This window comes from Herpailurus yagouaroundi, unplaced genomic scaffold, assembly GCF_014898765.1.
Source record: "Herpailurus yagouaroundi ecotype Mexico unplaced genomic scaffold, PumYag 162, whole genome shotgun sequence".
NCBI lineage: Eukaryota > Metazoa > Chordata > Mammalia > Carnivora > Felidae > Herpailurus > Herpailurus yagouaroundi.
This window is the reverse complement of record NW_024412403.1, coordinates 9,335,338-9,362,027: the sequence shown is the minus strand read 5'-3', so window position 1 is coordinate 9,362,027 and position 26,690 is coordinate 9,335,338. Positions and strand designations below refer to the sequence as shown.

The following is a 26,690-nucleotide window of genomic DNA, read 5'->3' as shown; positions in this document are numbered from 1 at the left end:
CTTAAAAGGCACGGAATGTCCCCTGCTGATCTGTGCCCTCGCCATCTGCACCGGCGTGGTTCTGGCTGGCATCAAGGCATTTTCAGAGAAACTGCAGAGGATTTTCTGTCTCCCCACCTGCACGGGTTTCACCGTCAGTGCAGAAGCCCCGTTGTGTTTCTGAGGAGGCAGTGTTCCTTGAGTGCCTGCTTTATGCCAGCCATGTGTTCAGCGTCTTGGTTCTGAGGGTCCCGGGCAGTTTTATAGCTGCTGGGGTTTGCAGAGTGGAGCCAGCTTTGGGCTTGAATGGATCTGGAAAGAGCCAGGCTTTCACACCTTGGTCACCGTCCCTGTGTGCCTGGTTAGCAGCCTTTTCCCTCCCCCTCACCAAGAGCTACCTTGTTCTTCAGCTGTCCCTGCTTTTATGCAGCTGGCTTGTCTCAGGGACTGGGAAGCAGAGGAAGAGCAGAGAGGAGGAGACGCACAGGTCAGGTTCGGATCAGCTTGAACAGGCAGTGCAGCGTTGGGGCGGTGTGTTCTTCTTCTTCACCCCCGGCTTGTGACTCTGAATTACATTCCTTGCTGCACGCGCGGGTCACAGGAGCCCAGTGCATTCCGGTGCCCGAGGCTTTTGTGGGCTGTCAGAGCCAGAGCGCTGGGGAAGATGTGTCCCAAACTCTACACAGCCCTGCTGAACCCATTTTGCTTCAACATTGAGGATCAGGAAGTGCTGCTCTGGAGCTCTCTAGAGAAACCTCTGCCCAGGAGGGGATAATATTCAGTCCCATTTGAGCGTGCCAGTTCTGTTCTTCTGGCTGTGACTTTGAAAGAATATGCAGTTCTAGGAGTAGAACTTTTGGGACTGAAGCGTGTTTGGGATTTGTAACGAGACTCTTTCTCCAAGATACTCTTGCTGCTTTTTTGGCTGTGACTTGAACAAGTTGGTTTCCACATGATAGGCTTTTGGTTTGTTTGTTAAATATATCATTTGTATGTGGATTAAAATACGTTTGAAAAGCAGAAAAGAACATATGTCCAGACACTGAGTCATTTAGTATCTTAACGATAGGCTTTTATTAGATCTTCTGGTTTATGGTTATAAATTCTTCAAGTATTTTGTGTTGTCTATATCATGTATGTTTCCGTGTTTAGTTCTGAAGGGCGTGTTTGCCCTTCTAATTCACTAATTCATTTCCTTTCGTGTGGTTCACTATCTAACTCTGCTGCCGTGACCTCCTCCCACCCTTTTCCATCACCCCTGAGCCTCTTGGCTCATAGCCCCCAAAATAGAATGATTCCCTTTAGTGAGCCCCCCCTTACATGCTTGTCACTCATTGTTTTTTCAAACCTGTAATTCTCCGAAGTTGGTGTCATTCAACCCCTTTTACTGGTGAAGGCACTGAATGCAGGTCAGGCTTGCTTGAGGCTTCTTAGTTAAGCATCCCGTGTTTCAGCTCAGCCAGCGCGGCCGCAGCACCCACACAGGGGTGCCTGGGTGTAAGGGAGGGCTCAGGACCTGCACCGCAGCCGGGAAAGAGTAAGATATGTCTGGAAACCTGGAAAGCGTCACAGCTAGCCGTCTAAAGTTTCCATGTGGAAGATTGGGAAAATCGCCATTAGTGGTGAGAGGGAGTGGCTTCTACGATCTAGATGTTGTAATAAACTCAGAAGGGGAAAAATAAAGAGCAATACTGGAACACGTGTGTCGCAGCTTGCCCTCTGTGAGGTAGCGATGCGTCTGTCACGTTGTGTTTTATTTTTTTTAATTATTATTTTTTTTAACGTTTATTTATTTTTTTGGGACAGAGAGAGACAGAGCATGAACGGGGGAGGGGCAGAGAGAGAGGGAGACACAGAATCAGAAACAGGCTCCAGGCTCTGAGCCGTCAGCCCAGAGCCCGACGCGGGGCTCGAACTCACGGACCGCGAGATCGTGACCTGGCTGAAGTCGGACGCTTAACCGACTGCGCCACCCAGGCGCCCCTGTCACGTTGTGTTTTAAAAGGAGTTTCCCGACCCAGTGTGGAGATTCCCCAGTCCTCTCAAGCGAGAGCCTGGGGTGCACCCCGTGATCCTGTTGAATGCACTCCTTGTTAATCCCGATGCCCTGGGGAAGTGGGAACGGCATGAACGTGGAACCTTTCAGCTCCTTTTGAGTCTGGCCTGTGTGCTCCAGGGAACTTGTGCCCAGCGGGGCAGCTGAGCAAGGCTGGTGCCCCGATGGGGCCCCAGGTCACCTGATTCCGAGCCCGTGCTCATCATCACGGGGCCCCTGCCCCTGCCTCTCCTTGTCATGAGTTAGACCAGCACAGCATTCCCTCCACAGCCCAGCCAGCTCCGGTTAAGCTCAGAAAAATGGATTCCCAAGACAGCCCCACAGAGGGGCCCAGGGCTTGTGATATCATCAGGTAGTCAGCGGTGGCTCCGGCTGGGGTTGGCCTGCCATGTGCCCCCCCACTCCTCACCCCCAGCCCGGCCCTGGACAGCCCGCTGCTCTGCCTTCGGGCCGCGCTTTGTAACGTCTCCCGCCTTTGTGTGTGCTCAGCCTTTGCTTGTGCTCCTCTGTAGGCAGCATGGTGTTTGCTCAGAAAGTATAAGTTATTATCAGCTATAGCAGTAAGGTGGAGCTGATTCAAAAGGGACAAAAATAAGCGTAAGGAATTTTAAAAGCAGAAACATATTCTTGTGAGTCTCTACCTCCTGTGGAAGGTTGAGTGAACCAGAGGCCGCGGCGCCCTGCCAGGGTCGTGGGGTGTGGGTGCTGTGACCCTGGTCGAGAGCGGACTGCTCACTCGGTTCACTGTGCTGTGGGCTGGTCCTGAGCGGTCAGCTGACACGTCCCGCGCAGGACAGTCATGTTGCAGCCCGTGACCTTTTTAAAGAAGGAAGCTCTTCTTTTACAGAGGGGTTGAGCCCGTGTCACTCCCCCAGTTAAACAAAAGCTGACTTCATTGGTTATCTGTGAAATCTCAACATCCTGTAGTGGCTGTTAGGGGGCCTGTCTGTCCTCCTCCTGTCTCTAGCCCTCCCCAGCTGGTGTGGTGGCTGAGGCACTGCCATGTCAGATAAGGCATGACGCTCTCCACCATCCCCACCTTCAGCACTTGGCCTACTTTAGCGTGGGGAGTCCTGGCCACTTCGTTATTACTCAGTGTCTGTTCTGTTTTCCTTCTGTCTGAAGGGCATCGCGGGTGTCCCTTGGCCAAGTATTTAGTGAGTGTTCAAGCTCGTGCTACCTGGCCAGCCTTACTCACTGTTCGGCTTCGTTCTCATAGCATGAAATGAACATCCTTTTCGAGATGACCAACTTCCAGAAGGAAGACCTGCTGGTATTTTACCATTCGCTTGACGCGAGACCTGCTTTAAAATTGGCTTGCTTGAGTTTCTTTATAGATGGGCATCTGGCATTCTGAATTCCAAAGTCAGGGTGATCACCGTGCAAAAGCAGGTTTGGGCGAGCTCTTCTAGGAACTTTTTTTTCTTAATGTTTATTTTTGAGAGAGAGAGAAAGAGAGAGCGCGAGCGAGCGCGTGTGCGCACAAGCAGGGGAGGGGCAGAGAGAGGGAGACACAGAATCCGAAGCATGCCCCAGGCTCTGAGCTGTCAGCACAGAGCCCGACGCGGAGCTCAAACTCACGAACTGTGAGATCATGACCTGAGCTGAAGTCAGACACTTAACCTACAGAGCCACCCAGGCACCCCGAAACTTTTTAAAAATCAAATATAACTCACTCCCTTACCCATATTGTTAAATGACCCTTTAAAATTTTCTTAATTGTGATAAAATACACTTCACATACAATTTGCCTTAAACCATGTTTAAGTGTATTAAGTTACTTTTTTGAGTCGGTGGTCTACCCTTTTGGAATTTTTAATCACATTTCTTACACGGAATGGTCTCTAAATTGTGCTGAGAGTCCTAGAAGACGTCAGACTGTCAGATAGGCTGACAGTTTACTGTCAGAGTTTAACAAAGTGCGACACAGATGTTGTCTTGGGTGGGGCAAAGTGAGACACTTCCTGGTCTCTATTAATGAAGCTTGGATGTGGTTCAAACCTTTTTTTTTTTTTTTTCAAACTTATGTTTTTTAAGTTCTTTTTTTTATTATTTTCAGGTCAACCTGCTGAGCCTACACATACAATGAAGTCCAAAATATTATAATTGTATCTTGATTATAGCTGAAGGAATGTTTTTAAAATAGTGTAGTTCTTGAGGAAAATAAGGAAGGAAGGTTTATTTCTGGTTTGATCCTAGCTTTTCCTTTCTGTTTAGCACTTTTCCATGTGACTCTGAAAACACGGCCATTTTTTCCTTCCAGATTCATGAGTTTCCCTGAGATGTCTCTTCTGTAGCTGAAGAATGTTTCTCATCTTTTTTTTTTCTTTTAGTAAACATCATTTTTATTCCGTGTTTACCATGCGTGTTGTAGATGGAATATAAACACATATATTATATACTATATCTGTATACTTATGCGTATCTGTTTGTCAATGTATCTGTTAACTTGCTTGGGTTTTGGGTTTCCTAAAAAACACAACCCAAACAGTTTCTGAAACTTCCCTGGAAATACTCACTGGGCTTTGCCCGCCGGAGAAGCAAGCGTCTGCATAGAGGCTGGCAGGAACGCGGCAGAGTCGCGCGGCCCTCCCTCGTCCACACCAGGGGTCCAGTCTTGGCAGCTCTTACACAGCTGGGAATGGATGAAGGGAAATCAGGAGTTTTCAAGCAGTGGAAGCTGGACTCAGTTCAAGGTGGCTAGTTTGCTATTGAAGGGTTGGAAACACTCAGGAGAGGCTGGACCCAAGTCCCTGGGTCCCTTCAGGGTTTATTAAAAGGAGTTCCTTTGTTCTCTGATAAGGAAAGAGTTTGTGGTTTGTCCAACATGCAAACATCGCTTGAGAGTTCATGGTTCTTGTAGCCCGGCCGCAGGAGTGGTTGGGTGAAACACAGCATTTATTTCTTTTTTCTTTTGGGGTGATAAAATCTACGTAATATAAAATTTGCCGTTTCAACTATGTGAGTGTACAGTTCAGGGGCATACAGCAGTCACTACCATCCGAACCTGAACCTGTTCCCATTAGACACAAACACTAGCTCCACTCACTTCCCCTCCCCCGACCCCTCCCATGCTGCTTTCTGTATCTGTGGATCTGACTGCGTTAGGTCCCTCACTTAAGGGGAGTCATAAAGGATTTGTCCTTTTGTGTCTGGTTTCTTTCACTGAGTGCAATGCCTTCAGGGGCCCTCCATATTGTAGCATATCAGAATTTCTTTCCTTCCTTTTTTTTTTTTTTTTTTAAATGTAACGTTTATTTATTTTGAGAGACAAAGACAGAGTGCCAGTCGGGGAGGGGCAGAGAGAGAGGAAGACACAGAGTCCAAAGCAGGCTCCAGGCTGTCAGCACAGAGTTTAATGCGGGGCTCAAACCCATGAACTGTGAGATCATGACCTGAGCCGAAGTTGGACACTTGCCCGGCTGAGCCACCCAGGTGCCCCACAATTTCCTTCCTTTTTAAGGTCAAGTAATATTCACTGTATGTATAGACCACATTTGGTTTATCAGTTCATTGACATTTGGGTGTTTTTCACCTTTTGGCTGTTGTGAACAGTGCTGTAGTGACCATGGGTGTGCAAATATCTGTTTGATATTTGCTCTCAGTTCTTTTGCACGTGTACCCAGCAGTGGGGTTACTGGATCATATGGTAGTTTGGTAAACAAGTCAAATGTTTAATCTTTTGAGGGGCCACCATGCACAATGCTGTGTGCACAGTGATTACACCATTTTACATGCCCATCGCCAGTGCCCAGCACTCCGTTTTGAAACCTCCTAGGCCAGGGCTATTCTAAATAGAACATTCACTTTTTCAAGAGCAGTGACAGCTCTGGGCTTCTGGCTTGATCTCACTCTCAGAGAGGATGCGGCAGAATGCCTCCAATTTCCAACTGAGAAGTGCTTTTCAGATCCTAAAAGTGGGCCAGCCACATGGGCCAAGCACTTCCGCATGTCCAGGGATGCCTAAGTGACAGCTTCCAGGTAGAGGAGCTCCTGAAAAAAGACATGGTGGCTCAAACACCACCCTGAGCTCTGAATCTTTAGCAGCCAAAGTGGCAGAGTGAATCATTGGATGACTCATTCTCATCTAAGTTTGCCCTGAAAACATGGAGCCGTTCCCCTCATGGCCATGCATTAGCCCTCAACGAGAATAAAGGAAAAGTCTTAGAAAGGGAGTCTTATAAAGGGACACCACTTTGTGACCACTGACCAGAAGCAACTGGCTCTTCCTTCACTGGTCCCCCTCCCCCCCACCGCCCCCAGCTTCTGCACACAGGGTAGGGTGATGGCGAGCAGATCACTGTTTCCTTAATGGCATCAAGAGTTAGGTTATGTTCCCCTTCAGGCATGTTTGCGAGATGCTACTTAGACCTGCCCACGCAGAAGGTGTTTTTAGGGGCTTCTCGTGGCTCAGTCGGTTAGGCGTTCAGCTTCGGCTCAGGTCACGATCTTACAGTTGGTGAGTTTGAGCCCCGCATCCAGCTCTCTGCTCTCAGTACAGAGCCTGCCTCAGATCCTCTGTCCCCCACTCTCTCTCTCTGCCCCTCCCCTGCTTGCACTCTCTCTCTCTCTCTCTCAAAAATAAACAATAAACATTTTATTTTTTTTTTAATTTTTTTTTCAACGTTTTTATTTATTTTTGGGACAGAGAGAGACAGAGCATGAACGGGGGAGGGACAGAGAGAGAGGGAGACACAGAATCGGAAACAGGCTCCAGGCTCCGAGCCATCAGCCCAGAGCCTGACACGGGGCTCGAACTCATGGACCGTGAGATTGTGACCTGGCTGAAGCCGGACGCTTAACCGACTGCGCCACCCAGGCGCCCCAAACAATAAACATTTTAAAAAGTGTTTTTAAATAGGGCCCCCAGGGGCGCCTGGGTGGCTCAGTCGGTTGAGCGTCCGACTTCAGCTCAGGTCACGATCTCGCGGTCCGCGAGTTCGAGCCCCGCGTCGGGCTCTGGGCTGATAGCTCAGAGCCTGGAGCCTGCTTCCGATTCTGTGTCTCCCTCTCTCTCTGCCCCTCCCCCGTTCATGCTGTGTCTCTCTCTGTCTCAAAAATAAATAAAACGTTAAAAAAAAAATTAAAAAAAATAAATAAATAAAAAATAAATAGGGCCCCCAACCTCCTTTCCTGCATGAAGTCCATCACTCTGGGGGAGGAGGTGCTCTGTCTAAGGGAATCCCGTATTTCAGAAAGTGCTTTAAATGCACTACAGACAAAGCGTTTCACTGGCAATTCTTTTTTTTTTTTTAAGTTTTTTATTTTATTTTTTAAAATTTACATCCAAATTAGTTAGCATATAGTGCAACAATGATTTCAGGAGTAGATTCCTTATTCACAGGCGATTCTAATCTCCAGTTTTAAGGCTTGCAAAATGTTTAGAAATTTTGCCTCAAATATTATTTAAGAAGTAATACTTTATTATCCCTTTTAATCTTCAGCATTGGTGTTTATCTTTGCCTCTGTCTTCCTAAAAGTAAATTTCATGTTCTCCCAACTCTACCTCCTCTGTGCAGATTTCCTTTTTCGCTTTAGTGTCTCTTGGGATTTTCATCATATTTTGGGTCTGCAGTGATCTTACCACCAAACATAAGAGCGGTTTGAGTTTTGCTTTTCTGATTTGATATATTTTTCACCCTTCCTCATCAGCACCCCTAACTAGTGTCCTTGTTTGCTTTTGTGACAATAAAGGGCATTATCTGTAAACAACTGGGTATCAGTCCATTCTTTTATTATTTTTTTAGAGAAACTTTTTAAAATTTGTTTTTTAATGTTTATTCATTTTTGAGATGGGGGTGGAAGGGACAGAGAGAGAGAGAGAGAGAGAGAGAGAGAGAGAGAGAGAGGATCCGAAGCGGGCTCTGCACTGACAGTAGAGAGCCCCATCTGGGACTTGAACTCACGAACCGTGAGATTATGACCTGAGCCAAAGTCAGACACTTAATGACTGAGCCACCCAGGTCCCCCATCAGTCAATTCTTTTAAAAAATTTTTTAAAGTTTATTTATTAATTTTGAGAGAGAGAGAGACAGACAGACAGACAGACAGTGTGAGTGGGAGAGGGGCAGAGAGAGAGGGAGACGGAATCCCACACAGGCTACGTGCTACCAGCTTAGAGCCCAACAGGGCTCGAACTCAGGTCACTGACCTGAGCCAAAACCAAGTCAGATGCTTAACCAGCCGAGCCACCCAGATGCCCCTGCCCATCAGTCAGTTCTTTTAAAATGCAGTGTATCTTCTCTCCATCTCTAAGTCTTGTGCTTCCTTTTCAGTTTGTCCTTATTTTTTTTTTAATTTTTTTTTTAATGTTTATTTATTTTGGGGAGAGAGAGAGACAGAGTGTGAGCGTGGGCGGGGCAGAGAGAGAAGGAGACACAGAATCCGAAGCAGGCTCCAGGCTCTGAGCTGTCAGCACAGAGCCCGACTCGGGGCTTGAACTCACAAAACGTGAGATCGTGACCTGAGCCAAAGTCAGATGCCCAACCAACTGAGCCACCCAGGTGCCCCTTCAGTTTGTCCTTATAGTAAGAGGTCATGTGCTTCCCGGGTGCCAGACAGCGTGCTGTCCTGTTTACATGTGGTGTCTCACCTGATGCTTGCAACTTTGTGAAGCGCCATGATCTTCATTTTTATAGATGAAACTATAGCCAGAGAGGTTAAAGAATTTGCCCAGTGAGCAAATAAATGGTGGGACTGGAATGCCAGGCTGTCACCCCCACGCTCACATGTTAAACCGGTCTAACGATACTACAGTCTTGTTTGCTTAGCCTCAGCGTGGAAGCACCTGTTAAGTGGCAGGCTCTGTGGGAAGCGGGTTAGCACAGCCACTGTGACTGAGGCACTATTTCAGTCCCGTCATTGGTGATGGAAATCTGCAGGGTGGAATGTCCTGACTGTTCCACAGAGCAGGCTCGCAAGTTCTGTTTGGCCACATCCTGACTCCAGGTGAGGAACTTGGTTCATGATCCCTGGCTGGCCCTGCTCCGCTCCTGAACCTGTGCTCCTTGATCGAACTTGACAGTCTGATGGGTGAAAAGGATGGTATTTCCTTGTAGTTTTAATTGGCGTTTTTCTTACCAGGAAGGAGGAACAGCTTCCCGGTTTTCTGTGTACGATCTGCTTATCTCCTTTATTCTTGCTGAATTTTCAGATCAAGCAGCATCCTATATTTCTAGGCACCTTTCCCTCAACAGCACAGAGCCCCTGTCTCAGGCATGCCGTTTTTGTGTGGATTAACGTGGACGGCATACAATGAACAACCAGGTCCACCTTTGCTGGTTACAGTCTCCATTCTTGGTTATATTCCTTTTCCTATATCTTTTTCAAATTATATGAAGTCACACATTCAAATGAAAAAGAAATAGCAAGCAGCCCCCTTCTTTTGGAAAGAATGGTTGTGGTTCATCATCATTGCATTTATGTGGGAAGAGGTGTATCAGTCAGGATAAGGAGGGTTATGCCGGGGTAACAAACAATCCCTAATCTCTGTGAGTGTTACAGCATGGTTGAGTTCTGCCTCACTGGGCTGCAAGGGGTTTCTGCTCTGTAATTTCTCAGGGAGCCAGGCTGGGAAGGGCTTTAGCTCAACCCACATTTCCATGATCTTAGAGTCAAGAGAAGAGAACCCAACAAGCTTTGAGTTGGCTCATAGAGCCTATGCCAATATGACACGTATCACTCTACTCATCTCTCTGGCCAGAGTAAGTCATGCTGCCACACCTAGGGTCACAAGGGCAGAGAAATGGGATTCTACATGCACAGCCCAAGGGAAGCAGATGCTGGTGAGTCCCGGATGACCACCATGGGAGGTGCATCACATCTTTTCCACCTCAGATAGAAGAAGTCCTGAGAATACTGAGGCGAACGAGAGTAGGTAGTGACTTGAAAAACAGAGGACACTGAGGCGAACGAGAGTAGGCAGTGACTTAAAAAACAAGTGCTTTATCCTGATAGAAATAATTGTTACAGGTGAAGACAGAGGCTCTCTCTCTCCTGCTTTTGAATCCATGGAGAAAGCCCACAGCCACGTTACTGTTAAGCCAGTCAAGTCTCAGACATGGTTTTCCAAAAGCCGCGTCTTCAGGATTGGCCAGGAGTTGATACTCATTGAAGCCGGGTGCTGGTTGCATTGCTGTTGCACCTGCTTTTCTGTGTGTTTGAAAACGCCCATAATAAAATGCAGTTTCCTGTGCATTTCCCACATTCATTTTCCCTCTGCCAAAACTCTCAGTTTGTTCTTATCCCTCATCACAGTATGTGTTTCCAGTCACCTCAGGATTTGTTTTGACAGGAGACATTTAAAAAAAATTAATTTGTTGGCTTTCCCTTTGTTTTAAAATATCAGACTTACATATATAATGTTTCAAGGTGTTTCTTGATGACTTCTAGTTGCATGAGCTTTTTTTTTTTTTTTTTTTTTTTTTTTTAAATAAGATTTTTTTTTTTTTTTTTTTACTTTTTGAAACATAGGTTTATTGAATTCAAGAGTTCAGTTAGACTCCAGCCTTCCAATGAAAAATATTCTTTTCCTTCCTTTCCCTTTGCCTCCTGCATAACCTCAGTGTATGTTTAAGGTCATTTTCTTCGTTGATCAAAAGAACATGTGGTCCAGTGGCCAGCAGTTGTGACACAGAGTGCAGGTGGCATCACACATGTCTTCTGACATTCTTCCAGAACATGCCGGCTTTGTTTCAGGTGCTATGCAGAGTGCCCAAGTGATTGTTACAGGTGAAGGAAGACCATAGACCCATCCCTCAAGTCACTGCCCACCTGAGTCAGCCGTGGAGCAGATGATCAGTAGAACAGGGTTGTAAATCCGTGACAGATATGCCCATGGAACCCGGAGTAGCCAGAACTAAGTACGGGGAAGGGGACGGGGGGCCCCTGCCAGGGAGAACCATTCCGCCTCCATGAGACGGGGCGCTAGGTCTCATGTGAGGGAGATTAGCAAGGTGGACAGGATGGAGCTTGGGCAGAGAGCCAGGCAGGAATCACAGATGGATCTGAAGTATTAAGAGTCACGGCAGGCAGGAGTCATGCTATGGAGGCCTTTGAGTGGCTTTTTGAGAAGCGTGGACTTCACCCTGTAGGCCTTCAGCAAATATTTGTGGACTGTTCCCTAATGACAGACACTTTGTCTCATAAGGTTGAGTCATGAGGACCCACCCAACCGCAGCACTCTGCCTGTGGTCACTTGAGGCCGGGCAGAACGGCCGTGGTCCGCTCACACTCCTGATCGTGGTTCTCAGGTGCTGCGAATACCCAGGCAAGGCCCGGCTCAGGAGTGCCGTTGCCACATCCCAACGGCACTGGGTGTTTCTCCTGCGGGATGCAGGTCCCTCCCAGCAGGATCACCAGCTGGTGGAGATGCCAGGAGTCATGGCCGAGAGGTGTGCCCCCCCATTTCTTCTGGGGTGACCCCTCGCTCAGAGCCCCCCGGCTGTGAAGCCAAGCTGGGAGAATGATGGGGATAACTCAGACCCCTTCTCCCTGGACAGAGTCCAAGGGCTTCCTCAGTGCAAGAACGAGGGTCTTCTTAGGGACGGGGGTCACCTCCCCCAATATGGTCTGTGCTCCACTGAGCCTCGTGCATGGACTGGAGCCCTCACCTGTACCTGGCTTCCTATGTGTGGCCGAGAGGCTGGTCTGATGGTGACAGAATCTCCCTTGCTATTGATTTTGATACCTGCCTCATCTCCAGCATTGCTGGGGGCTTCCCTGATACCCGTGCCCCCTGGCTCGTGGCCCCCCTGGTGTTCCCCACGATGACCCTCTGTCTTCCTTTTGAATCTGTTCTTGTCTTCCTGGCCTCGACAGATTTACTTTCCATTGTAAACATTACTCCCTTTTTCCTCCTGTTTTTCGTCTTGTTTTCCAGGCTCTTCAGAGTAACCTGAGGTATTCCTTATTGCCAAGACGACTCCTCATCAGCAAGAGATTAGCCCAGTGCCTCCATCCTGCTTTGCCCAGTGGTGTGCACCTAAAAGCCCTAGAAACCTATGAGATTATCTTCAAAATTGTGGGGACCAAATGGCTGGCCAAGGATTTGTTCCTGTACAGGTAGAGTAGCTTCCCTACCGTATTACTTTTTTGTTACCTGAGTAATCACATTTCAGTTCACAAGATTAGAAAAGGACAAGCAACGTGGGGGAGTGGTAGGCAACAGTTCATCCTAAAGACGTCAGCAGGAGATGGCCAGGGCTCACCTTCTGGAGGCATCCTCCCCGGCCTCCCCGTAAGTGTGTCCTAAGTGGACGTGTAACGTGCATCCTGCCTAGACGTCCGCTCTTTGCCGAACAGCACATTGTGACCATCCCGTGCCAGGCAAGCGTCTCCGTCCCTAGTGTAAATGGCTAGCTGGCTGCTTTTGAAAATCCCCTTTGGGGGCACCTGGGTGGCTCGGTCCGTTGAGCGTCCGACTTCGGCTCAGGTCATGATCTCACAGTTCGTGGGTTCGAGCCCCGCATCAGGCTCGCTGCTGTCAGGCTGTCAGCACAGAGCCCGCTTCAGATCCTCTGTCCCCTTCTCTCTGCCCCTCCCTCACTTGTGCTCCGCCCAAAATAAATATTTTTTTAAAAACATAATAAAAAAATGAAAATCCCCTTTGGCTGGGTGATTGTGCCAAACTTCTGATTCGGTGTCTCATTTATCCCCCACCCTGATCTCCCTTTCTCTTTCCCAAAGCTATGGGTTGTTTCCTCTTCTGGCGAACGCGGCCATGTCGGTGAGGCCCGTGCTGCTTGGCCTGTATGAGAAATACTTTCTCCCGCTGCAGAAGCTTCTCCTGCCCAGTCTCCAGGCCTTCATTGTGGGCCTGCTGCCCGGCCTGGAGGAGGGCTCGGAGATCTACGACAGGTGGGTCTCATCCAGTGCTGACGGTGGCGGGACTGCTGGTGGGGGGGGGGGTGCAGGGGGCCCTGCCGGTGCCCAGCGGGGGGCCGTTGGGGGGCCTGCTGTGTAAGAAGCAGGGAAGAAGGAGCAGCAGGGAAAGGTGCGGAAGTCGGGGTGATGCTTTACATTGCCGTGGTGGTCCCTGCCTGACCGAATGCTGTGTTCTCCTGGGAACTGCCTTCAGTTACAGGTGAGAGTCAGAAGGTAAGGTTTCCCAGAGTCACATGGTCAGTGAGTGGCAGAGCTGGGATTCTGAGCCACGTAGGTCAGATTCCAAAGTCTTCCTGCTTCCCATTACACCTGGCTGCTTCTGAACGAAAGCAGAGCCATGCTCATTGATGGCTGGGGCTCGAGAAGGCAATGCTAACTAAGCAGAATAGCTCGACACCTTTCAGCAGCACTTTGGGGACATTTGTAAGGCTCCTAAGCATAAAAACTCATGGAGGGCTTGTTTCACTCGTGCTTAGGAGCAGAAGAAGGCATAAGTCTATTCAGACTATTGGGTATATACCGTGTCCTGTTTGGGGAATTATCACATAAGAACTCACTTCCGTTGTATCAACCGTCTGATCACTGTGATTACCCTCTATTTAATAGGACCTGTTTTAAGAGCCTGTGTGCAGCCTGACTGGGAGGTTTAGAAACCTTGGTGCTTGCAAAAGTTTTCATTTGATTACACAATGCACTGCCCAGATTTCTCCCACGCCAGAGGCCCCAGCCTCCCCACCTTTGTCATGGCTGTGACTGGGGGGTGCAGGGGCTGGGGTGGAATCAAGGAATCAATCCAAGGTCTATTTGGAGTGCTCCCGTAAATTCAGAGAAACCAGATAACTAGAATGGTTTGGGGGATTGTGGCCAGTGGTTATTAAGGGTGCATTTAAGTCAACAGCATTTGTAGTGGAATTTGACAAACCTAACCAAAAATTTACACTGGAACATTTCAAGCTTTCACACAGAGCAGGTGGTGGCTTCCCACTTCCCAGCGGAGAGTCCCCCCTTGCCGCGGGTCCAGTCAGCCGTCCACTTCCATAGGAGGCAGAGTCTGCGTCACTGCCTTGTTAAGCCGGTGGCCACTTGCAGGATCGGTAGGTGTGTGGAGGTGATGAATGGAAGGTCATGTAGGAGTCAACTAGAGGTCCCTTGCCAGATCTGTCTCTTGACTCCTAGTTCAGGCTCTTTCTAGAAGTTCTGGCCCATTCATGCTTCCCAGACAAATATGGTATGTTCACGTGTGTGTACGTAAACGCTTTTTCTGTCATCTGACAGATGAACACATCAGTTCCCTAAATGTGTTGCGATTTGTGTTTTTTTTTTAACCTATGAGAATGAATCACACCAGAAGAGCGTAAATAGTTGGGGTGCTTTTGCGTGTTGTCTTAGTTGATCAATGAGGGTTCATTTGAACAGTTGCTAACATTGCTTAACATAGCTTTTTTTTGTGTGATTTCTTGACATCCGACCAAGAGCTGAGTAGAGCTGCATGAAATCACTGGGTAGATGGAGCTGTGACAGGAAACCAGGCCCAGTGTCTGCAGCACCCCAGAGTCATTCGTTTTCAGCTCTCCAAGGTGGTTACTGGTCGAGGGTTCTAGAATCTCTGAGTGGGTGTGCACGGGCACAGTAATGGGAAGATTGCACCAAAGTCTTTGGTCTCCGTGTCCATGTTAATTTGAGATAAGTCATCATTTTGAGAGAGTTGTCAGCTCTTTCTCCCCCTGAGTGCTCTGGAGCTGAGTCAGACACCCCCCAGCAGACACTGTGCAGGAACAGGGAAAGGAGGGTCAGTGGGGGTCCTGCTGTCCTGTTGGTAGCACATGCAGAGGGGTGAGTTGGGCTGGGGCCGCTGTGGGCAGGGTGACTCACGAGTTTCGTGGAGGTGGAGGCTTCCTGGCTTGTGTGTCAGTGAACACTAAGAACAGAAACTCTGACCAGTGTTAGGACTTCTTATTCACCCTGGCTTTCCGACCCTTGTATGCCTGCAGACGACTGGCCAGAATGTCTTTTCTAAAGTGGCTGTGAGGGGCACCTGAGTGGCTCAGTTGGCTTAGTGTCTGGCTTTTGGTTTTAGCTGAGGTCCTGATCTCATGGTTTGTGAGTTTGAGCCCCGAGTCTGGCTCTGTGCTGACAGCATGGGGATTCGTTCTGTTTCCCTCTCTCCGCGCCTTCCCCACTTGTGTGCGCACTCTCTCTCAAATAAAATAGAATAGAATAGAATAAAAATAAAATAAAATAAAATAATAAAATAAAATAAAATTGCTGTGAAATAGCTTCATAGCTGTGTTTTGCTGCACTGAGAAAACAAGAGTAGTTTGGAGAAAATCTCGAACTCCTGAGGAAATGGAGGAAAGGTGAATATTGTCAGAGGTTTGTAAGCAAGCAAAAACTGCTTGGCAGAGATTTTCATGTAAGTTAGTGGTTCTCAGCTGGGGTGATTCGTGTCCCCCACGGACATTTGGCATCATTTTTGGCTGTTGCCACTGAGATGGAGAGGGTGTTACTGGCATCTAGTATAAACATCCTGCAGTGACACAGTTGTCCCCACAGTGAAGACTTACCTGCCTCAAAGTCCATCGTGTCAGGGTTGAGAAAGCCCGACTTAAATGGTAGTTGAAACATTTATTGACCTTTCTTTTGGTCGGTTCCAGGCACCATGATGATCAGCTCTGCTGGCTCTAGAATTTTTGTACTCTGGTCATGTATCTGGTGGTGCAGGACACTGTTGTCACTGTTGTGCTTGTTCACATGGCCACACCTCGAGCTCTTTGCTCCTGTGACAGGTTGGCTTTCCATGACTATCCTCTACACAAGTGGCAAGTTGGGAAAGGCTTGGGGCTTCCAGCAAACAGCCTGTGTCACTGACTATCCATTGAATAGAGAGTGAGCTTGTGTTCGCAGGAGGCACGAGAGAGCAGCAGGCGGGGTGAGGCAGGAGGCATGGAAATAGGAGGGGTCTGGAGGCTGCTTTGGTTGCTGATTCGATCTGAATAGAAAACATTTGCGTCCCGGGCTCTAAACGGTATAAGCTAATTTCACATTGGAGATGATAGGAGTGATTCTTACTTAGTAGAGAGTTATTTGGCTTTCCTTTATATATATAAGGATTATTTATTTATTTTGAGAGAGAGAGAGAGAGAGGAAGAGACAGAAGCCCAAGCAGGCTCCGCACTGTCAGCACAGAGCCTGACACGGGGCTCAGTCTCAGGAACGATGAGATCATGACCTGAGCCGAGGTTAAGAGTTAGAGGCTTAATCGACTGAGCCACCAGGCACCCCAGAGAGTTGCTTGACTTTTAACCCAGTTATCTTGCCCTTCACTTTAACCTCCTTAGCAAAGTCTTGTCACAGTTGCCCTTTTTTGAACTACAGCATCATTGACATTTTTAATGTCTATTAATTTATTTAGGATAAAATGAGACATAAGCTGCATTTCTCCAACAAAGGGAGCTAGCCCGTGCACTCTGAATGCAAAAGGGATAGCTTAGGTGGCACCTCCCCCATTGCTGGACAGTTGAACCCTCCGTGAATAGCTCGTGGTCGGTGTTCCGTGGAACCGACTTTGGGAATACACTGTTCCAGCAAAGGGAGATGCCGTGGCAGTGAGTGCACCGCTGTGTCTGCGATGGGCTTTATCTAAGCATCAGTCCCCGGAGAGGGGTCGGGCTTTATATAAGCATCAGTCATCCCCTGAGAGGGGTCCCGGAGAGAGGGGAGCTCTCCCGGGGTTTTCTCAAATCTCCTGCTGTAGGAATCTCTTCCTAGCTCCAGACCGGCCTGTCGGCCTGCCCAGTGCGCTGCAGCCGCCGCTGCTGAGTGAGTGGCGCTCCTGCCTCAAATCGGGGCCTTTGCTGGGCTGTTTTCAGAGCCGGGCGAGATAAGCTCTATTTGTTTGTTCAGCCTCAATAGAAGACCAGTCGATATCTTTATCCACCAACCATTCTGTGTGCTTTTCCTGAACATTTGGCTGTCATTCGTGCCTCTTCAGTTTTGTTTTTTTCTGCAGAGGTGGTAATGTGCATCACGTGCACAGTAAAATTCAAGTATTTTATGACTAAGAGGGTCAGACTAGTTTTATTTATTATTTTTTTAAGATTTTAAGTCATTTCCTTACCCAACAAGGGGCTCGAGCTCACAACCCCAAGATCGAGAGTCACGTGCTCTACAGACTGACCCAGCCAGGTACCCCAGACTAGTGTTAAAGAGAACAAAATTTACTGTTAATATAAAGAGGTAGTAATTTTCTGTACGAAATGCCTTTGTGTACCTTGAACTGATTATCGGCAAGTAAGCTGAAGGTGACTCGGGTCGTAATAAGAGGGAAAGAGGGACACTCCTCTCCCCATGTTTTTGGGTGCCAGCTGTGTGTCAGCCAATCATCTGGACCCTAGGGACGTGTCAGCAAGCAGAGCAGACCTGGTAGTAATGGGTGGGAGGTGATAGCTCTGTTCGCCTGTGCTAAGCTTTACGGGAGACTCTCAGGTCATGGTCCGAACATCTCCATCTCTTCTCCGTATCTCAGAGCCACAAGCTAACATGCACAGAGGTTAAACTCGTCCTAGGGACCCTTGCCAGGAAGCAGACACAGGATCTGGACAGCACAGGCCTGATTCTGGGAACCTGGGTAGGCCACTGCGTCACCCTGGACGACCAGTCCTGTGATTTTTGCCTGTCTTCTTTGCCAATAGGAAACCCGACAGGTAGAATTCTTTTGGATTTTGAGTCACTTTGCTCATTAAATGAAATCGCTTTGTGGAGATTTCCCTCTGCCATTTACTGACAGGTGCTATCATTGGCCCCGTAAGCCGTTCTCACTGTTGACGGGGAAGGTGCCCTAGTCAGCTGCAGGCACACCACTGAGCGGAGAGGGGCCGGGCCTTGGTCAGTGTCCGTGGAAAATAAGCCCGGACCCGCTGAGGACCCTGCTTCTCTTCAAGGGCGGACGTGGAGTTGCTGATGTCCCGTCATGGGAGAGAGACCCAGATAGAGATAAGAGACAAAGGAATGTCAGACATCAGCAGGAGAGCGTCCCAGAGCAGGACTCAGCAGAGGGGGTGTTGTGGATGGAGTGACAGGCTTTATGGGATTTGCAAATTCCCACGGGAACTTTGTCCCCTTTGAGTCTCCAGTCAGTCGCACTGACCTTTTATTTTTTATTTGACATGTTAATGAAAGTGACTGGTCTGCTCATCCCCTTTTTGGTGGTGGAACCGCCCACCTACTGGGTCTTGCAGCATCAGGATCCACAGATGGATCTGAGCCACGGTGCCACCACCAGTCAGACACTTCCCGTTGGCCAAGAAGCTGTACCTCTCAGCGACGTGCTTGTTTTAGCAAATTCGGTTTCAGTGATGGCCAGCAGGTGGACAGAACAGAAAGGCTAGAGGCAGCAGCATCTCAGAACCACGAAGAAATGGTCCCACAGCCAGGGGAAGGCGAGCAGGGGCTGTTGGTACCGTGAGACACAGACTCCTGGGACCAAGCCCTTACCTTCCGTAACGTCTCGTCCACAGAACAGACGCTCTGCTCCTGAGGCTGTCCCTGGTGGTCGGCAAGGAGGTGTTTTACGCTGCCCTTTGGGGAAGTGTCCTGGTGAGCCCCGCCATCCGCCTTCCTGCCTCGCTCTTCGTGGTGGGCCACATCAGCAGGGACTCACCCGGCAAGGAGCAGAAGTACATGCTGGGGACGGATTACCAGCTCACGGTGGGTGCTTTGCTTCTCACGTGGGTGGAGTGGGGCACGAAGGTCCCGGCTTCCTGGGCACAGGCCGTCACTGGGGCTGCAGGGGGGCTTCGGAGAGCGGCAGGGAAAGGGAGGTGTCGCAAGCTTCAGAGCGTGTGTGCTCTGCTGCTGAGCAAAACGAGGAGGAGGCTTCGAGGCGTCAGTACCCAGAATGAAACCCAGGATGGTGGTGTTTGTTTTCAACACGCGCGTTAACTAACGCTTTACATACTCAAACAAGTACTTGCACCTAAGGAGGACCCTTCGGGAAGCAGTTAGCTGTGACCAGTGCTCTGAGGCCTCATGGAGTCTGTTGCTGTAGCTAGAACCTCGTTTCCTCCCTGTCCTGTGTCACACTGCACACTGTCCACACATCAGGCTCCCTCTTCCTCCAGCCACTGTCTCTGTTAGTCCTGTTCTTGCCATCGTCCTCTCCTCTGGCTGCTCTCAAACCTAGACTGTCAAGGTTCTTCCTGTGTCCATCCCCAGGCCCTTCGGAGGGCCACTTTCTTTCCTGGCAAGGTCATCCCTTCCCTTGACCTTCCCACATCTTTAGACTCTGGTGTGTGATGGCCCGCAGTCTGTCGCCACCTAGTGGTAAAACTGAACAGCTTTGTCCATTTCCACTGCTCTCCTTTTCAGCTTCTGATCCTTGCTCTGGACCACATCATAATCTTCTGACTGTCCATCCTCTGCCCATCCAGGCTTGTTTTTTGTGGGTTGTTTTTTTTTTTTTTTTTTTTTTTTTTTTTTTTTTTTTTTTTTTTTTTGCTGCTCTTAGCTCTTTGCTTTGTTAAAGGATAGCTTTGTTCATATCCATACCATGCTTGAAAAATATCTGGCTTCCTCTTGCCTACAGATAAAGTCCAAACTCGAGAGTATTATAGGTTTGCTCCCAACCCACCAGTTTCACTCTCCCTTCAGGCCCTCTGCACCCCCAAACTGACCGCCCGGCCTGGCCTGCAAGTCTGTGATGCTGCCTCCCTGCTCCTTGCCCTCACTCCCCACCCCTTCTCCCCCGGCCTCAGTGCAGGCCCTCCCTGACCTTCCCGCTCAGCTTTCCTACAGAACTCCAGTGTTTTCCCTCCTCTCTTCCGAATTAACATTTCCCTTATGGCTCTTCTCAACTGTTCTGCATTTGTGTTCCTGTATATCTATACTTGGAAAAGACACATAGAGTATAGATTGAATTGGTTTGGAATCCATGTAACTGAATGGAGTTTGGGGTTAGTCAAAAGATCCTACCGGAACCTAAAGACATTCCTTCCTGGATCCTAGAATTTGAGGTCTTAGAACCTGACCATCTCGTCCAAGCCCTTCAAGCTCTCAGATGCAACGTGTGAGAGCTGCAGCTGATCCACTGTCCGATGTTACACTGTTTACAGCCTCCTTGGGAACTTCCTGGGTGTGACCTGGAATGTCCCATACATGCAGAGGGCAGGGGGAGGCCAAAGGAAGAGGCAGGCCACTCCAGATTGGTCGGTGGCCAGTTTACTATGCCGGGGAGCTTACTGACAAGGCCTGTCTTGGGCAGGCACAGGGCAAGTAGATCTCTGCATCCACCTGCCAGATTGTAAAAGTTTACTATGTAGAGACTTTGCCTGGGTCGGTCACATATACCATGCAGGTGTCGTCAGTGCCACATCACCATGTCAAGGCTGCGTCCCTCAGGCAGCTTCTGAGGCAGGGAAGGCAAGCAGAACGCACACTCCCAGGACAGAGGAGAAGGTGAGGAGCCTCCAGCTCACAGGTCAGCCAGGTCACGTCATCTCGATGACCTCCTCTCACCGCCCCACCCCCAGTGTCTAGAGCTAGAACCCATATTTCCACATTTCCGCCTTACTGTTGTAGTCCATGTGATTTAACACAGTGGTTTCAAGATTCCCAGGAAGGGTTAATTTTACTTTTGTGAGTGTAAAGAGTAGCCTACAAATGGTGTTAAATGACTTGATAGTGAAATGTCCATGCTGTTTTATCATCTACAGGTAAAGTCTCTGTGTGCATCACTGTTGGACTCCAATGTTCTGGTGCAAAGAAATAATTTGGAAATTGTTCTGTTCTTCTTTCCATTTTATACATGTCTGGTAAGCCGTTTGTGTTCTCCCAGGAAGTCCCTAGTTCCCGAGGATGTGGGGGGCAGGGGGCAGGTGGGACAGATCCAGGCAGCTTTATAGCAGCCACTTTGCGGTCACCATTTGCTTCCAGCTGGCTGAAGCGTCCTTGTTCATTTTTGTGAGGATGGTGTTTCCGTAGCAAAAACTGAGTAAGCTTCTGCCCGTGGGCATCGTGAAGAGCCAACCCCTTTTGAGAACTACCTTTTTAAGAGCAAGCTTGGTAGACCGGTAAGGAAGGGCCACATTCAGAAAGCCGATGATCTACTTGTGCATCCCTCTGCAGTAAAGTTTTCTCTGTCTTCCAATAGGATTCCAACGAGAGAGCCATTCCTCTGCTCAGATCTGACATCGTGCATATCCTGTCAGCCGCCACCCAGACCCTCCTGAGAAGAGATATGTCTCTAAACAGAAGACTTTATGCGTGGTTACTAGGTACTGAGCAGTATACGACAATCGAAAGTCGAAGTTAACATGAAACCTTATAGTGCTGATTTGTGGATCAAGTTTCAGTCTTGGTGATATGTTTCTGAATCGTGAAGTATGGAGAGAGGACACACTGAAGGAATATGGCACCGGTCAGATGAGTTCTACCTACGCTGTAGCTTTGCTTATGTTGCAGCTGTTACACAAAAAACAGGGAAATAAACAAATGGGTTTTTTTTTAAATTTTAGAGATTGAGAGAACGTGCGCGATTGGGGGAGAGGGAGACAGAAAGGGAGGGAGGGAGGGGGAGAGAGAGAGAGAGAAAGAGAATATCTTAAGCAGGCTCCACGCTCAGTGCAGAGCCCGATGTGGGGCTCGATCCCATGACCCTGGGATCATGACCTGAGGCAAAGTCAAGAGTCAGCCACTCAGCAGATTGAGCCACCAGGTGCCCGTAAATGGGATATTTAAAATGCTCACTGAATTGCATTTTAAGAAGCCTGAAATACCCCAAAAACTTGTAGTGAAACCTCCTTCAAGTAGAAGCTTGCTGCTATGAAGAAGTCTCATGGGCTTGTGGGGTGTGAGAACAAACCCACAGACGGTTTGATACAGATGGAAATGTTTGTGGTATTGACCTAAAGTTTTGGAAGACATTTGGAACCGACTTTGGGAAAGCCTGAGAACCTGGGCCCATGTTTCTGTGCACAGCCCATAAACTTGTAGAAAAGCCTTTGACGGTTGGTTCACAGGGACAGAGTTCAGGAAATCCCAGGGCTTGGAGGCTAGCACTTCAGAATTTTATAAATCTGCATTTTTGTGTACCTGAGCACAGGTGGCACACAAAGTGACCATGAAAGGACTCCACAACTTTTTTTTTTTTTAAAGACTTTATGATTTTAGAGCAGTTTCAGGTTCACAGCAAAATTAAGAGGAAGGTACACAGTTCCCAGCTCCCCCTCCCCCCCACAACCTCCCCACCAGAGTGGCACATGTGTCACAGTCTGTGAACTGGGGCTGGCACGTCATCACCCAGCATCAGTGGCTTCCCCCAGGGCTCACTCGTGGTGGTGAGCATTCTGTGGGCTTGGACACGTGTAAGGACACGCATCTACCTTTACAGCATCACGCAGAGTGGTTTCACTGCCCTAAAGAATCCTTTGCTTCTCTGCTTTTACAACTCTCAACATATGGGTCTTCTCACACCAAAGTCAGGAAGTTCTCTGAACCCTTTCCTTCCTCTCTTCTCCCTAGTTACAGAACTTCCAGAGCCCATTGCATGGAAGCCAGTGAAGGATGTCAAGAAGAATATTTACAGACTCTTTAAGCATTTTTATCAAAAGGATGATTCTGATAAATGCTCAGCTCCCTCTTAGTTGTCCTTGACTTGCTGTATATAGAGAGGACCTGGGATCAAGTTGAGTGCTGGCTCCCACCTGTAAGCCTCAGTCCCAGAATCCATGCTCCTAATACCATGGCATGCCTTTCTTGCCCTGAAGACCTCACAGACTTACCTGGAACTCACAATAAGAGCATATAGAGGAGAATAGCTTGAGTTCACATACTGCCATATAAATGCTGGATTTTAAAAATGATCCTGTTTCCATTAGGTCCTTGTAATCAGACTTATCCAAGACAGGGTGAACTCTTTTTTTTTTTTTTTCAACATTTATTTATTTTTGGGACAGAGAGAGACAGAGCATGAACGGGGGAGGGGCAGAGAGAGAGGGAGACACAGAATCCGAAACAGGCTCCAGGCTCTGAGCTGTCAGCCCAGAGCCCAACGCGGGGCTCGAACTCATGGACCGCGAGATCGTGACCTGGCTGAAGTCGGACGCTTAACCGACTGCGCCACCCAGGTGCCCCAAGACAGGGTGAACTCTTGGGATGAACTAAATTGATTCCTGTTGAGCTAGAATCCTTAGCATACCGCTTTTTTTTTTTTATCAGAAAAAGAAAATGTGACTTAGTCTCACCAGGTTGGAATTTGGTTTTCTGTTGGAGGAGTTCTCTTTTTAAAAATACCGCAGCATGAGACCCTTGCATAATGTTATGTACCTTAAAATTACAGATCTTGTTACAGCTCATGGCTCTTGTTCTCTTGCAGGTTCAGATATTAAAGGAAATACCGTTGTGCCAGAATCCGAACTCTCAAATTCTTACGAAGACCAGTCCTCGTATTTTTTTGAAAAATATTCTAAGGATCTTTTAGTTGAGGTAAAGGAGACTTTCTGGAAAGTAGATCCCAAGCAGAACATTCCTGATCATGATTCCTCAGTAGATTGATTTGTAGGACCTCAAAGTAGACGTTGGGAATGTTGCTGGATAGGTGGTTGGGAAAATTCTGTGTGTGTCTGTTTCGTGCCCTGTGACTGGTTTTCTATCAGAAATACTATCCCAGAATACTTAAAATTAGAAAAAAACAATAATTTCATACTGTGCTTAAAATTAGAAAAACCAAGAGTGTCATGCTGTGCTACAGTGTCCTACAATATCCTAATATGTGGCTTTTTTGGGGAAAAAAAAGGGTCTAGCTGAGATACTGCACCAGAAGTTCTCAGATGCTGACATAGAGGAACGCCATCATGCGTATCTGAAGCCTTTCCGCATCCTCGTCAGTCTTCTGGACAAGCCGGAAATAGGTAATGTTACAAGTGCGGTTACCGGGGTGCCTGGGGGCGGGGGGGCTCAGCCGGTTAAGAATCCACCTCTTGATATCAGCTCAGGTCATGATCCCATGGTCGTGGGATTGAGCGCAGTGTCGGGCTCTGCACTGAGCATGGAGCCTGCTTGGGATTCTCTTTCTCTCCCTCTCTGCCCCTCCCCTGCACTCGCTTGCATGCACACGCACGCTCACTCACTCTCTCTCTAAATAAACTTTAAGGAGAAAAAAAAAAAAAAGAAATGCAGTTATCCTCATAGGCCCGATGTGGATTGCCTGTGTCGAGGGAGTTAAACTTGGCGAGACACAGTCAACATGTTATTTTGAATATAATTCAGTCATTGGAATTTCAGAATCTTGAAGCACTTTCATCACCTTGTGTGTTCAGTCATCCTATCTGGGCACCACTTAAAAGTTTTGCACAATAACGTGAACGCTTTTGTTGGAAAAATACCTTGGAGCTCCTATCGTGTGCATCTGTGTGTGTGTGCCTACAGAGCGCATAGGGCACTGATTGTGTGAGAATGTTTCCTCACACCAACGTCATGCTTCAAATGCACTTTGATTTTATTTTCAAGCGAGTAGGGATCCTCCTCCCTCTCTTTGCCTTACGACCCAGGGAAAGCCACGTCTGCCGTGTGGGCCTCGTTCTGTTCCTCTGCCAAATGAAAGGGGTTGAACTAGACTCCAGCTCCTGAAGGGTCCCCTCTTGCACACTGTGGTCCTGTGAGTGTCAGCTAAAAACACAATGACCTCTGTCCCTTGCTTAGAGAATAGAAATTGCTCTGATATCCATTCACGGTAAGATCTTAACATCCAATCACTTGAGTGGGGGAGGGGCAGAGAAAGGGAGACAGAGACTCCCAAGCAGGCTCTGCAATGTCAGCACGGAGCCCGATGCGGGGCTCGAACCCACGAAACCGTGAGACGATGACGGAGCTGAAACCAAGAGCCTGACGCTTAACTGACTGAGCCACCCAGGCGCCCCAAAGCGTTCGACGTTCTTATACTGTAGGTAAAATATACTTGGGGCTGATCATCAAAAAAGTTCTCAAAAATGAATAAATAGAAGTTTTCTCAGAGGCACGTTTTTGGTTTTGTGGAAAAGCAGCATCAAAGATTAATCTGCGGATTGCTTTTTACACGGATACATTGAGAGAGCTTTTACTTTCTCAGAATCAATCCTGTTTTCATCCCTTTGCACACTTGGGTGAGAAGTCGCTCCCTTCACTGCCTGGTGGCTGCTGGTTGTGGGGCAGAAATGTCCAGCCACCTTCCACCTGCCTGATTGACAGCAGTGCTTCTCTAACCTGCAGCTGGTCCAGTTCTTTTGTGCCATTTTAATAAGCTTTTCAAGAGCAGTGTTATTTTTTTGTGGGGTTCTAGCTCACGATGAAAAGGATTTAGACGGGCACCTGGCTGACTCTGTAGGCAGAGCATGTGACTGTTGACGCTGGGGTCGTGAGTTTGAGCCCCTTGGTGGGCTCGAGATTACTTTAAAAAAAAGATTAAAAGCAAAAATTCAAAGTGTAAAAACATTTTTTTAATGAAAAAATAAGGAAAGTTGCCCTATTCTACTCTGTTGGTATTTATGCCGGGTAACGTCTCTGGCCAGAGGTGATGCACACTTAATGCACACCAAGCACACGCCCTGGATCCGTCAGGCAGAAGCAGGCGTGGGCAAGTTACTTAACCTGCCTGCCTCTGTCCCCTTATCTGTAGTCCGTACAGCAGTCGGTACCTGGTCGCGCGGCTGTTGTGAGGATGCAATAAGTTAATAGATACAACGTGCTTAGGGCGCTCTCCAGCCCATAGTGTGCGTGACAGAAATGCTGGCCGTTTACATGAATGTTGTTCCCCCAACTTAATAAAGTTGTCATTATCTGACTAAAGTTTCTGAGCATTTTAGACTCTAAAATTGTGTGTTCGGTTCCTATTTCATGCGTACGCCATTTATTTACTTATTTAAATACGGATTATTAACCTCTCTCTGTTTTCTTTTTCATCACAGGGCCTCGAGTGGTTGGGAATTTGTTCCTTGAAGTCATCCGGGCCTTTTATTCTTACTGCAGAGACGCTCTCGGCTCTGACCTTAAACTTAGCTACACCCAGAGTGGAAACTCGCTCACAAGGTACGGGTTTGGCCTCCAGCTTCGCACTTCTTCCTCCCTCCCTGATGCTGCTCGTCTCACTTCCCCTGCCGTGTGGTATAAAGTGTGCGGGGCTGGAGAAAGTGGACACGCGAGGGATCGCGACCCGCGTGAAGATAAAACCTGTGCGCTTGAGTCAGTCGCCGTGAAAGGACAGTTCCCTGTTGAATACCGTGAAGGGTTAAAAAGGCGTTGAAGCCAGTCTCCACCCAGCCTGGGATGTACAAAATGTATTTACTGAGCGAGTAGGAAACCCGGATCTGGTGTGTGTCCACGTGGTGACGTACAGGGAGGATGGCAGGAGGAGGGTAAGGTTGGGAAGTGGAGCCCGTGGCAGAGGGGAGAGCCAGGCAAGGGCATGCTGAGGGCAGGTGCCACAGGACCCTGAAGGCAGAGCAGGTGAGGTTCAGGACATGGCAGACATGGTGCCTTGGAGTATGTAGTTCTCTCTCGACCCTGGGTTTTGTTTTTGTTCCTTTTAAGATAGTGCAGTGTCTTTCTTTTGACTTTATTATTTTTTTAATGCTTTCATTTATTTTTGAGGGAGAGAAAGAGAGAGAGTGTGCACAAGCGAGCCAGGGAGGGGCAGAGAGAATCCCAAGCAGGCTCCAGACCCCAATGCAGGGCTCGATCCATGAGATCATGACCTGAGCCGAAACCAAGAGTCGGATGCTTAACTGACTGAGCCACCCTGGTG

At 48.4% G+C, this 26,690-nt stretch overlaps 1 protein-coding gene across 3 annotated transcripts in view; it reads left to right on the top strand.

The window, feature by feature from the left end:
* DOP1B (DOP1 leucine zipper like protein B) overlaps nt 1-26,690 on the top strand; it is a 98,612-nt gene that overhangs the window by 15,007 nt on the left and 56,915 nt on the right. For all 3 annotated transcript variants that reach the window (XR_005793157.1, XM_040483963.1, XM_040483962.1), the window contains exons 2-9: nt 11,916-12,097; nt 12,722-12,892; nt 18,436-18,625; nt 20,629-20,727; nt 21,066-21,189; nt 23,289-23,398; nt 23,709-23,823; nt 25,855-25,975. Coding sequence is in view for 2 of the 3 variants with exons in the window: in XM_040483963.1 (XP_040339897.1) it covers nt 11,916-12,097; nt 12,722-12,892; nt 18,436-18,625; nt 20,629-20,727; nt 21,066-21,189; nt 23,289-23,398; nt 23,709-23,823; nt 25,855-25,975 (1,112 nt within the window). In the remaining variant the exon portion in view is untranslated. The remainder of the gene's footprint in view (nt 1-11,915; nt 12,098-12,721; nt 12,893-18,435; nt 18,626-20,628; nt 20,728-21,065; nt 21,190-23,288; nt 23,399-23,708; nt 23,824-25,854; nt 25,976-26,690) is intronic.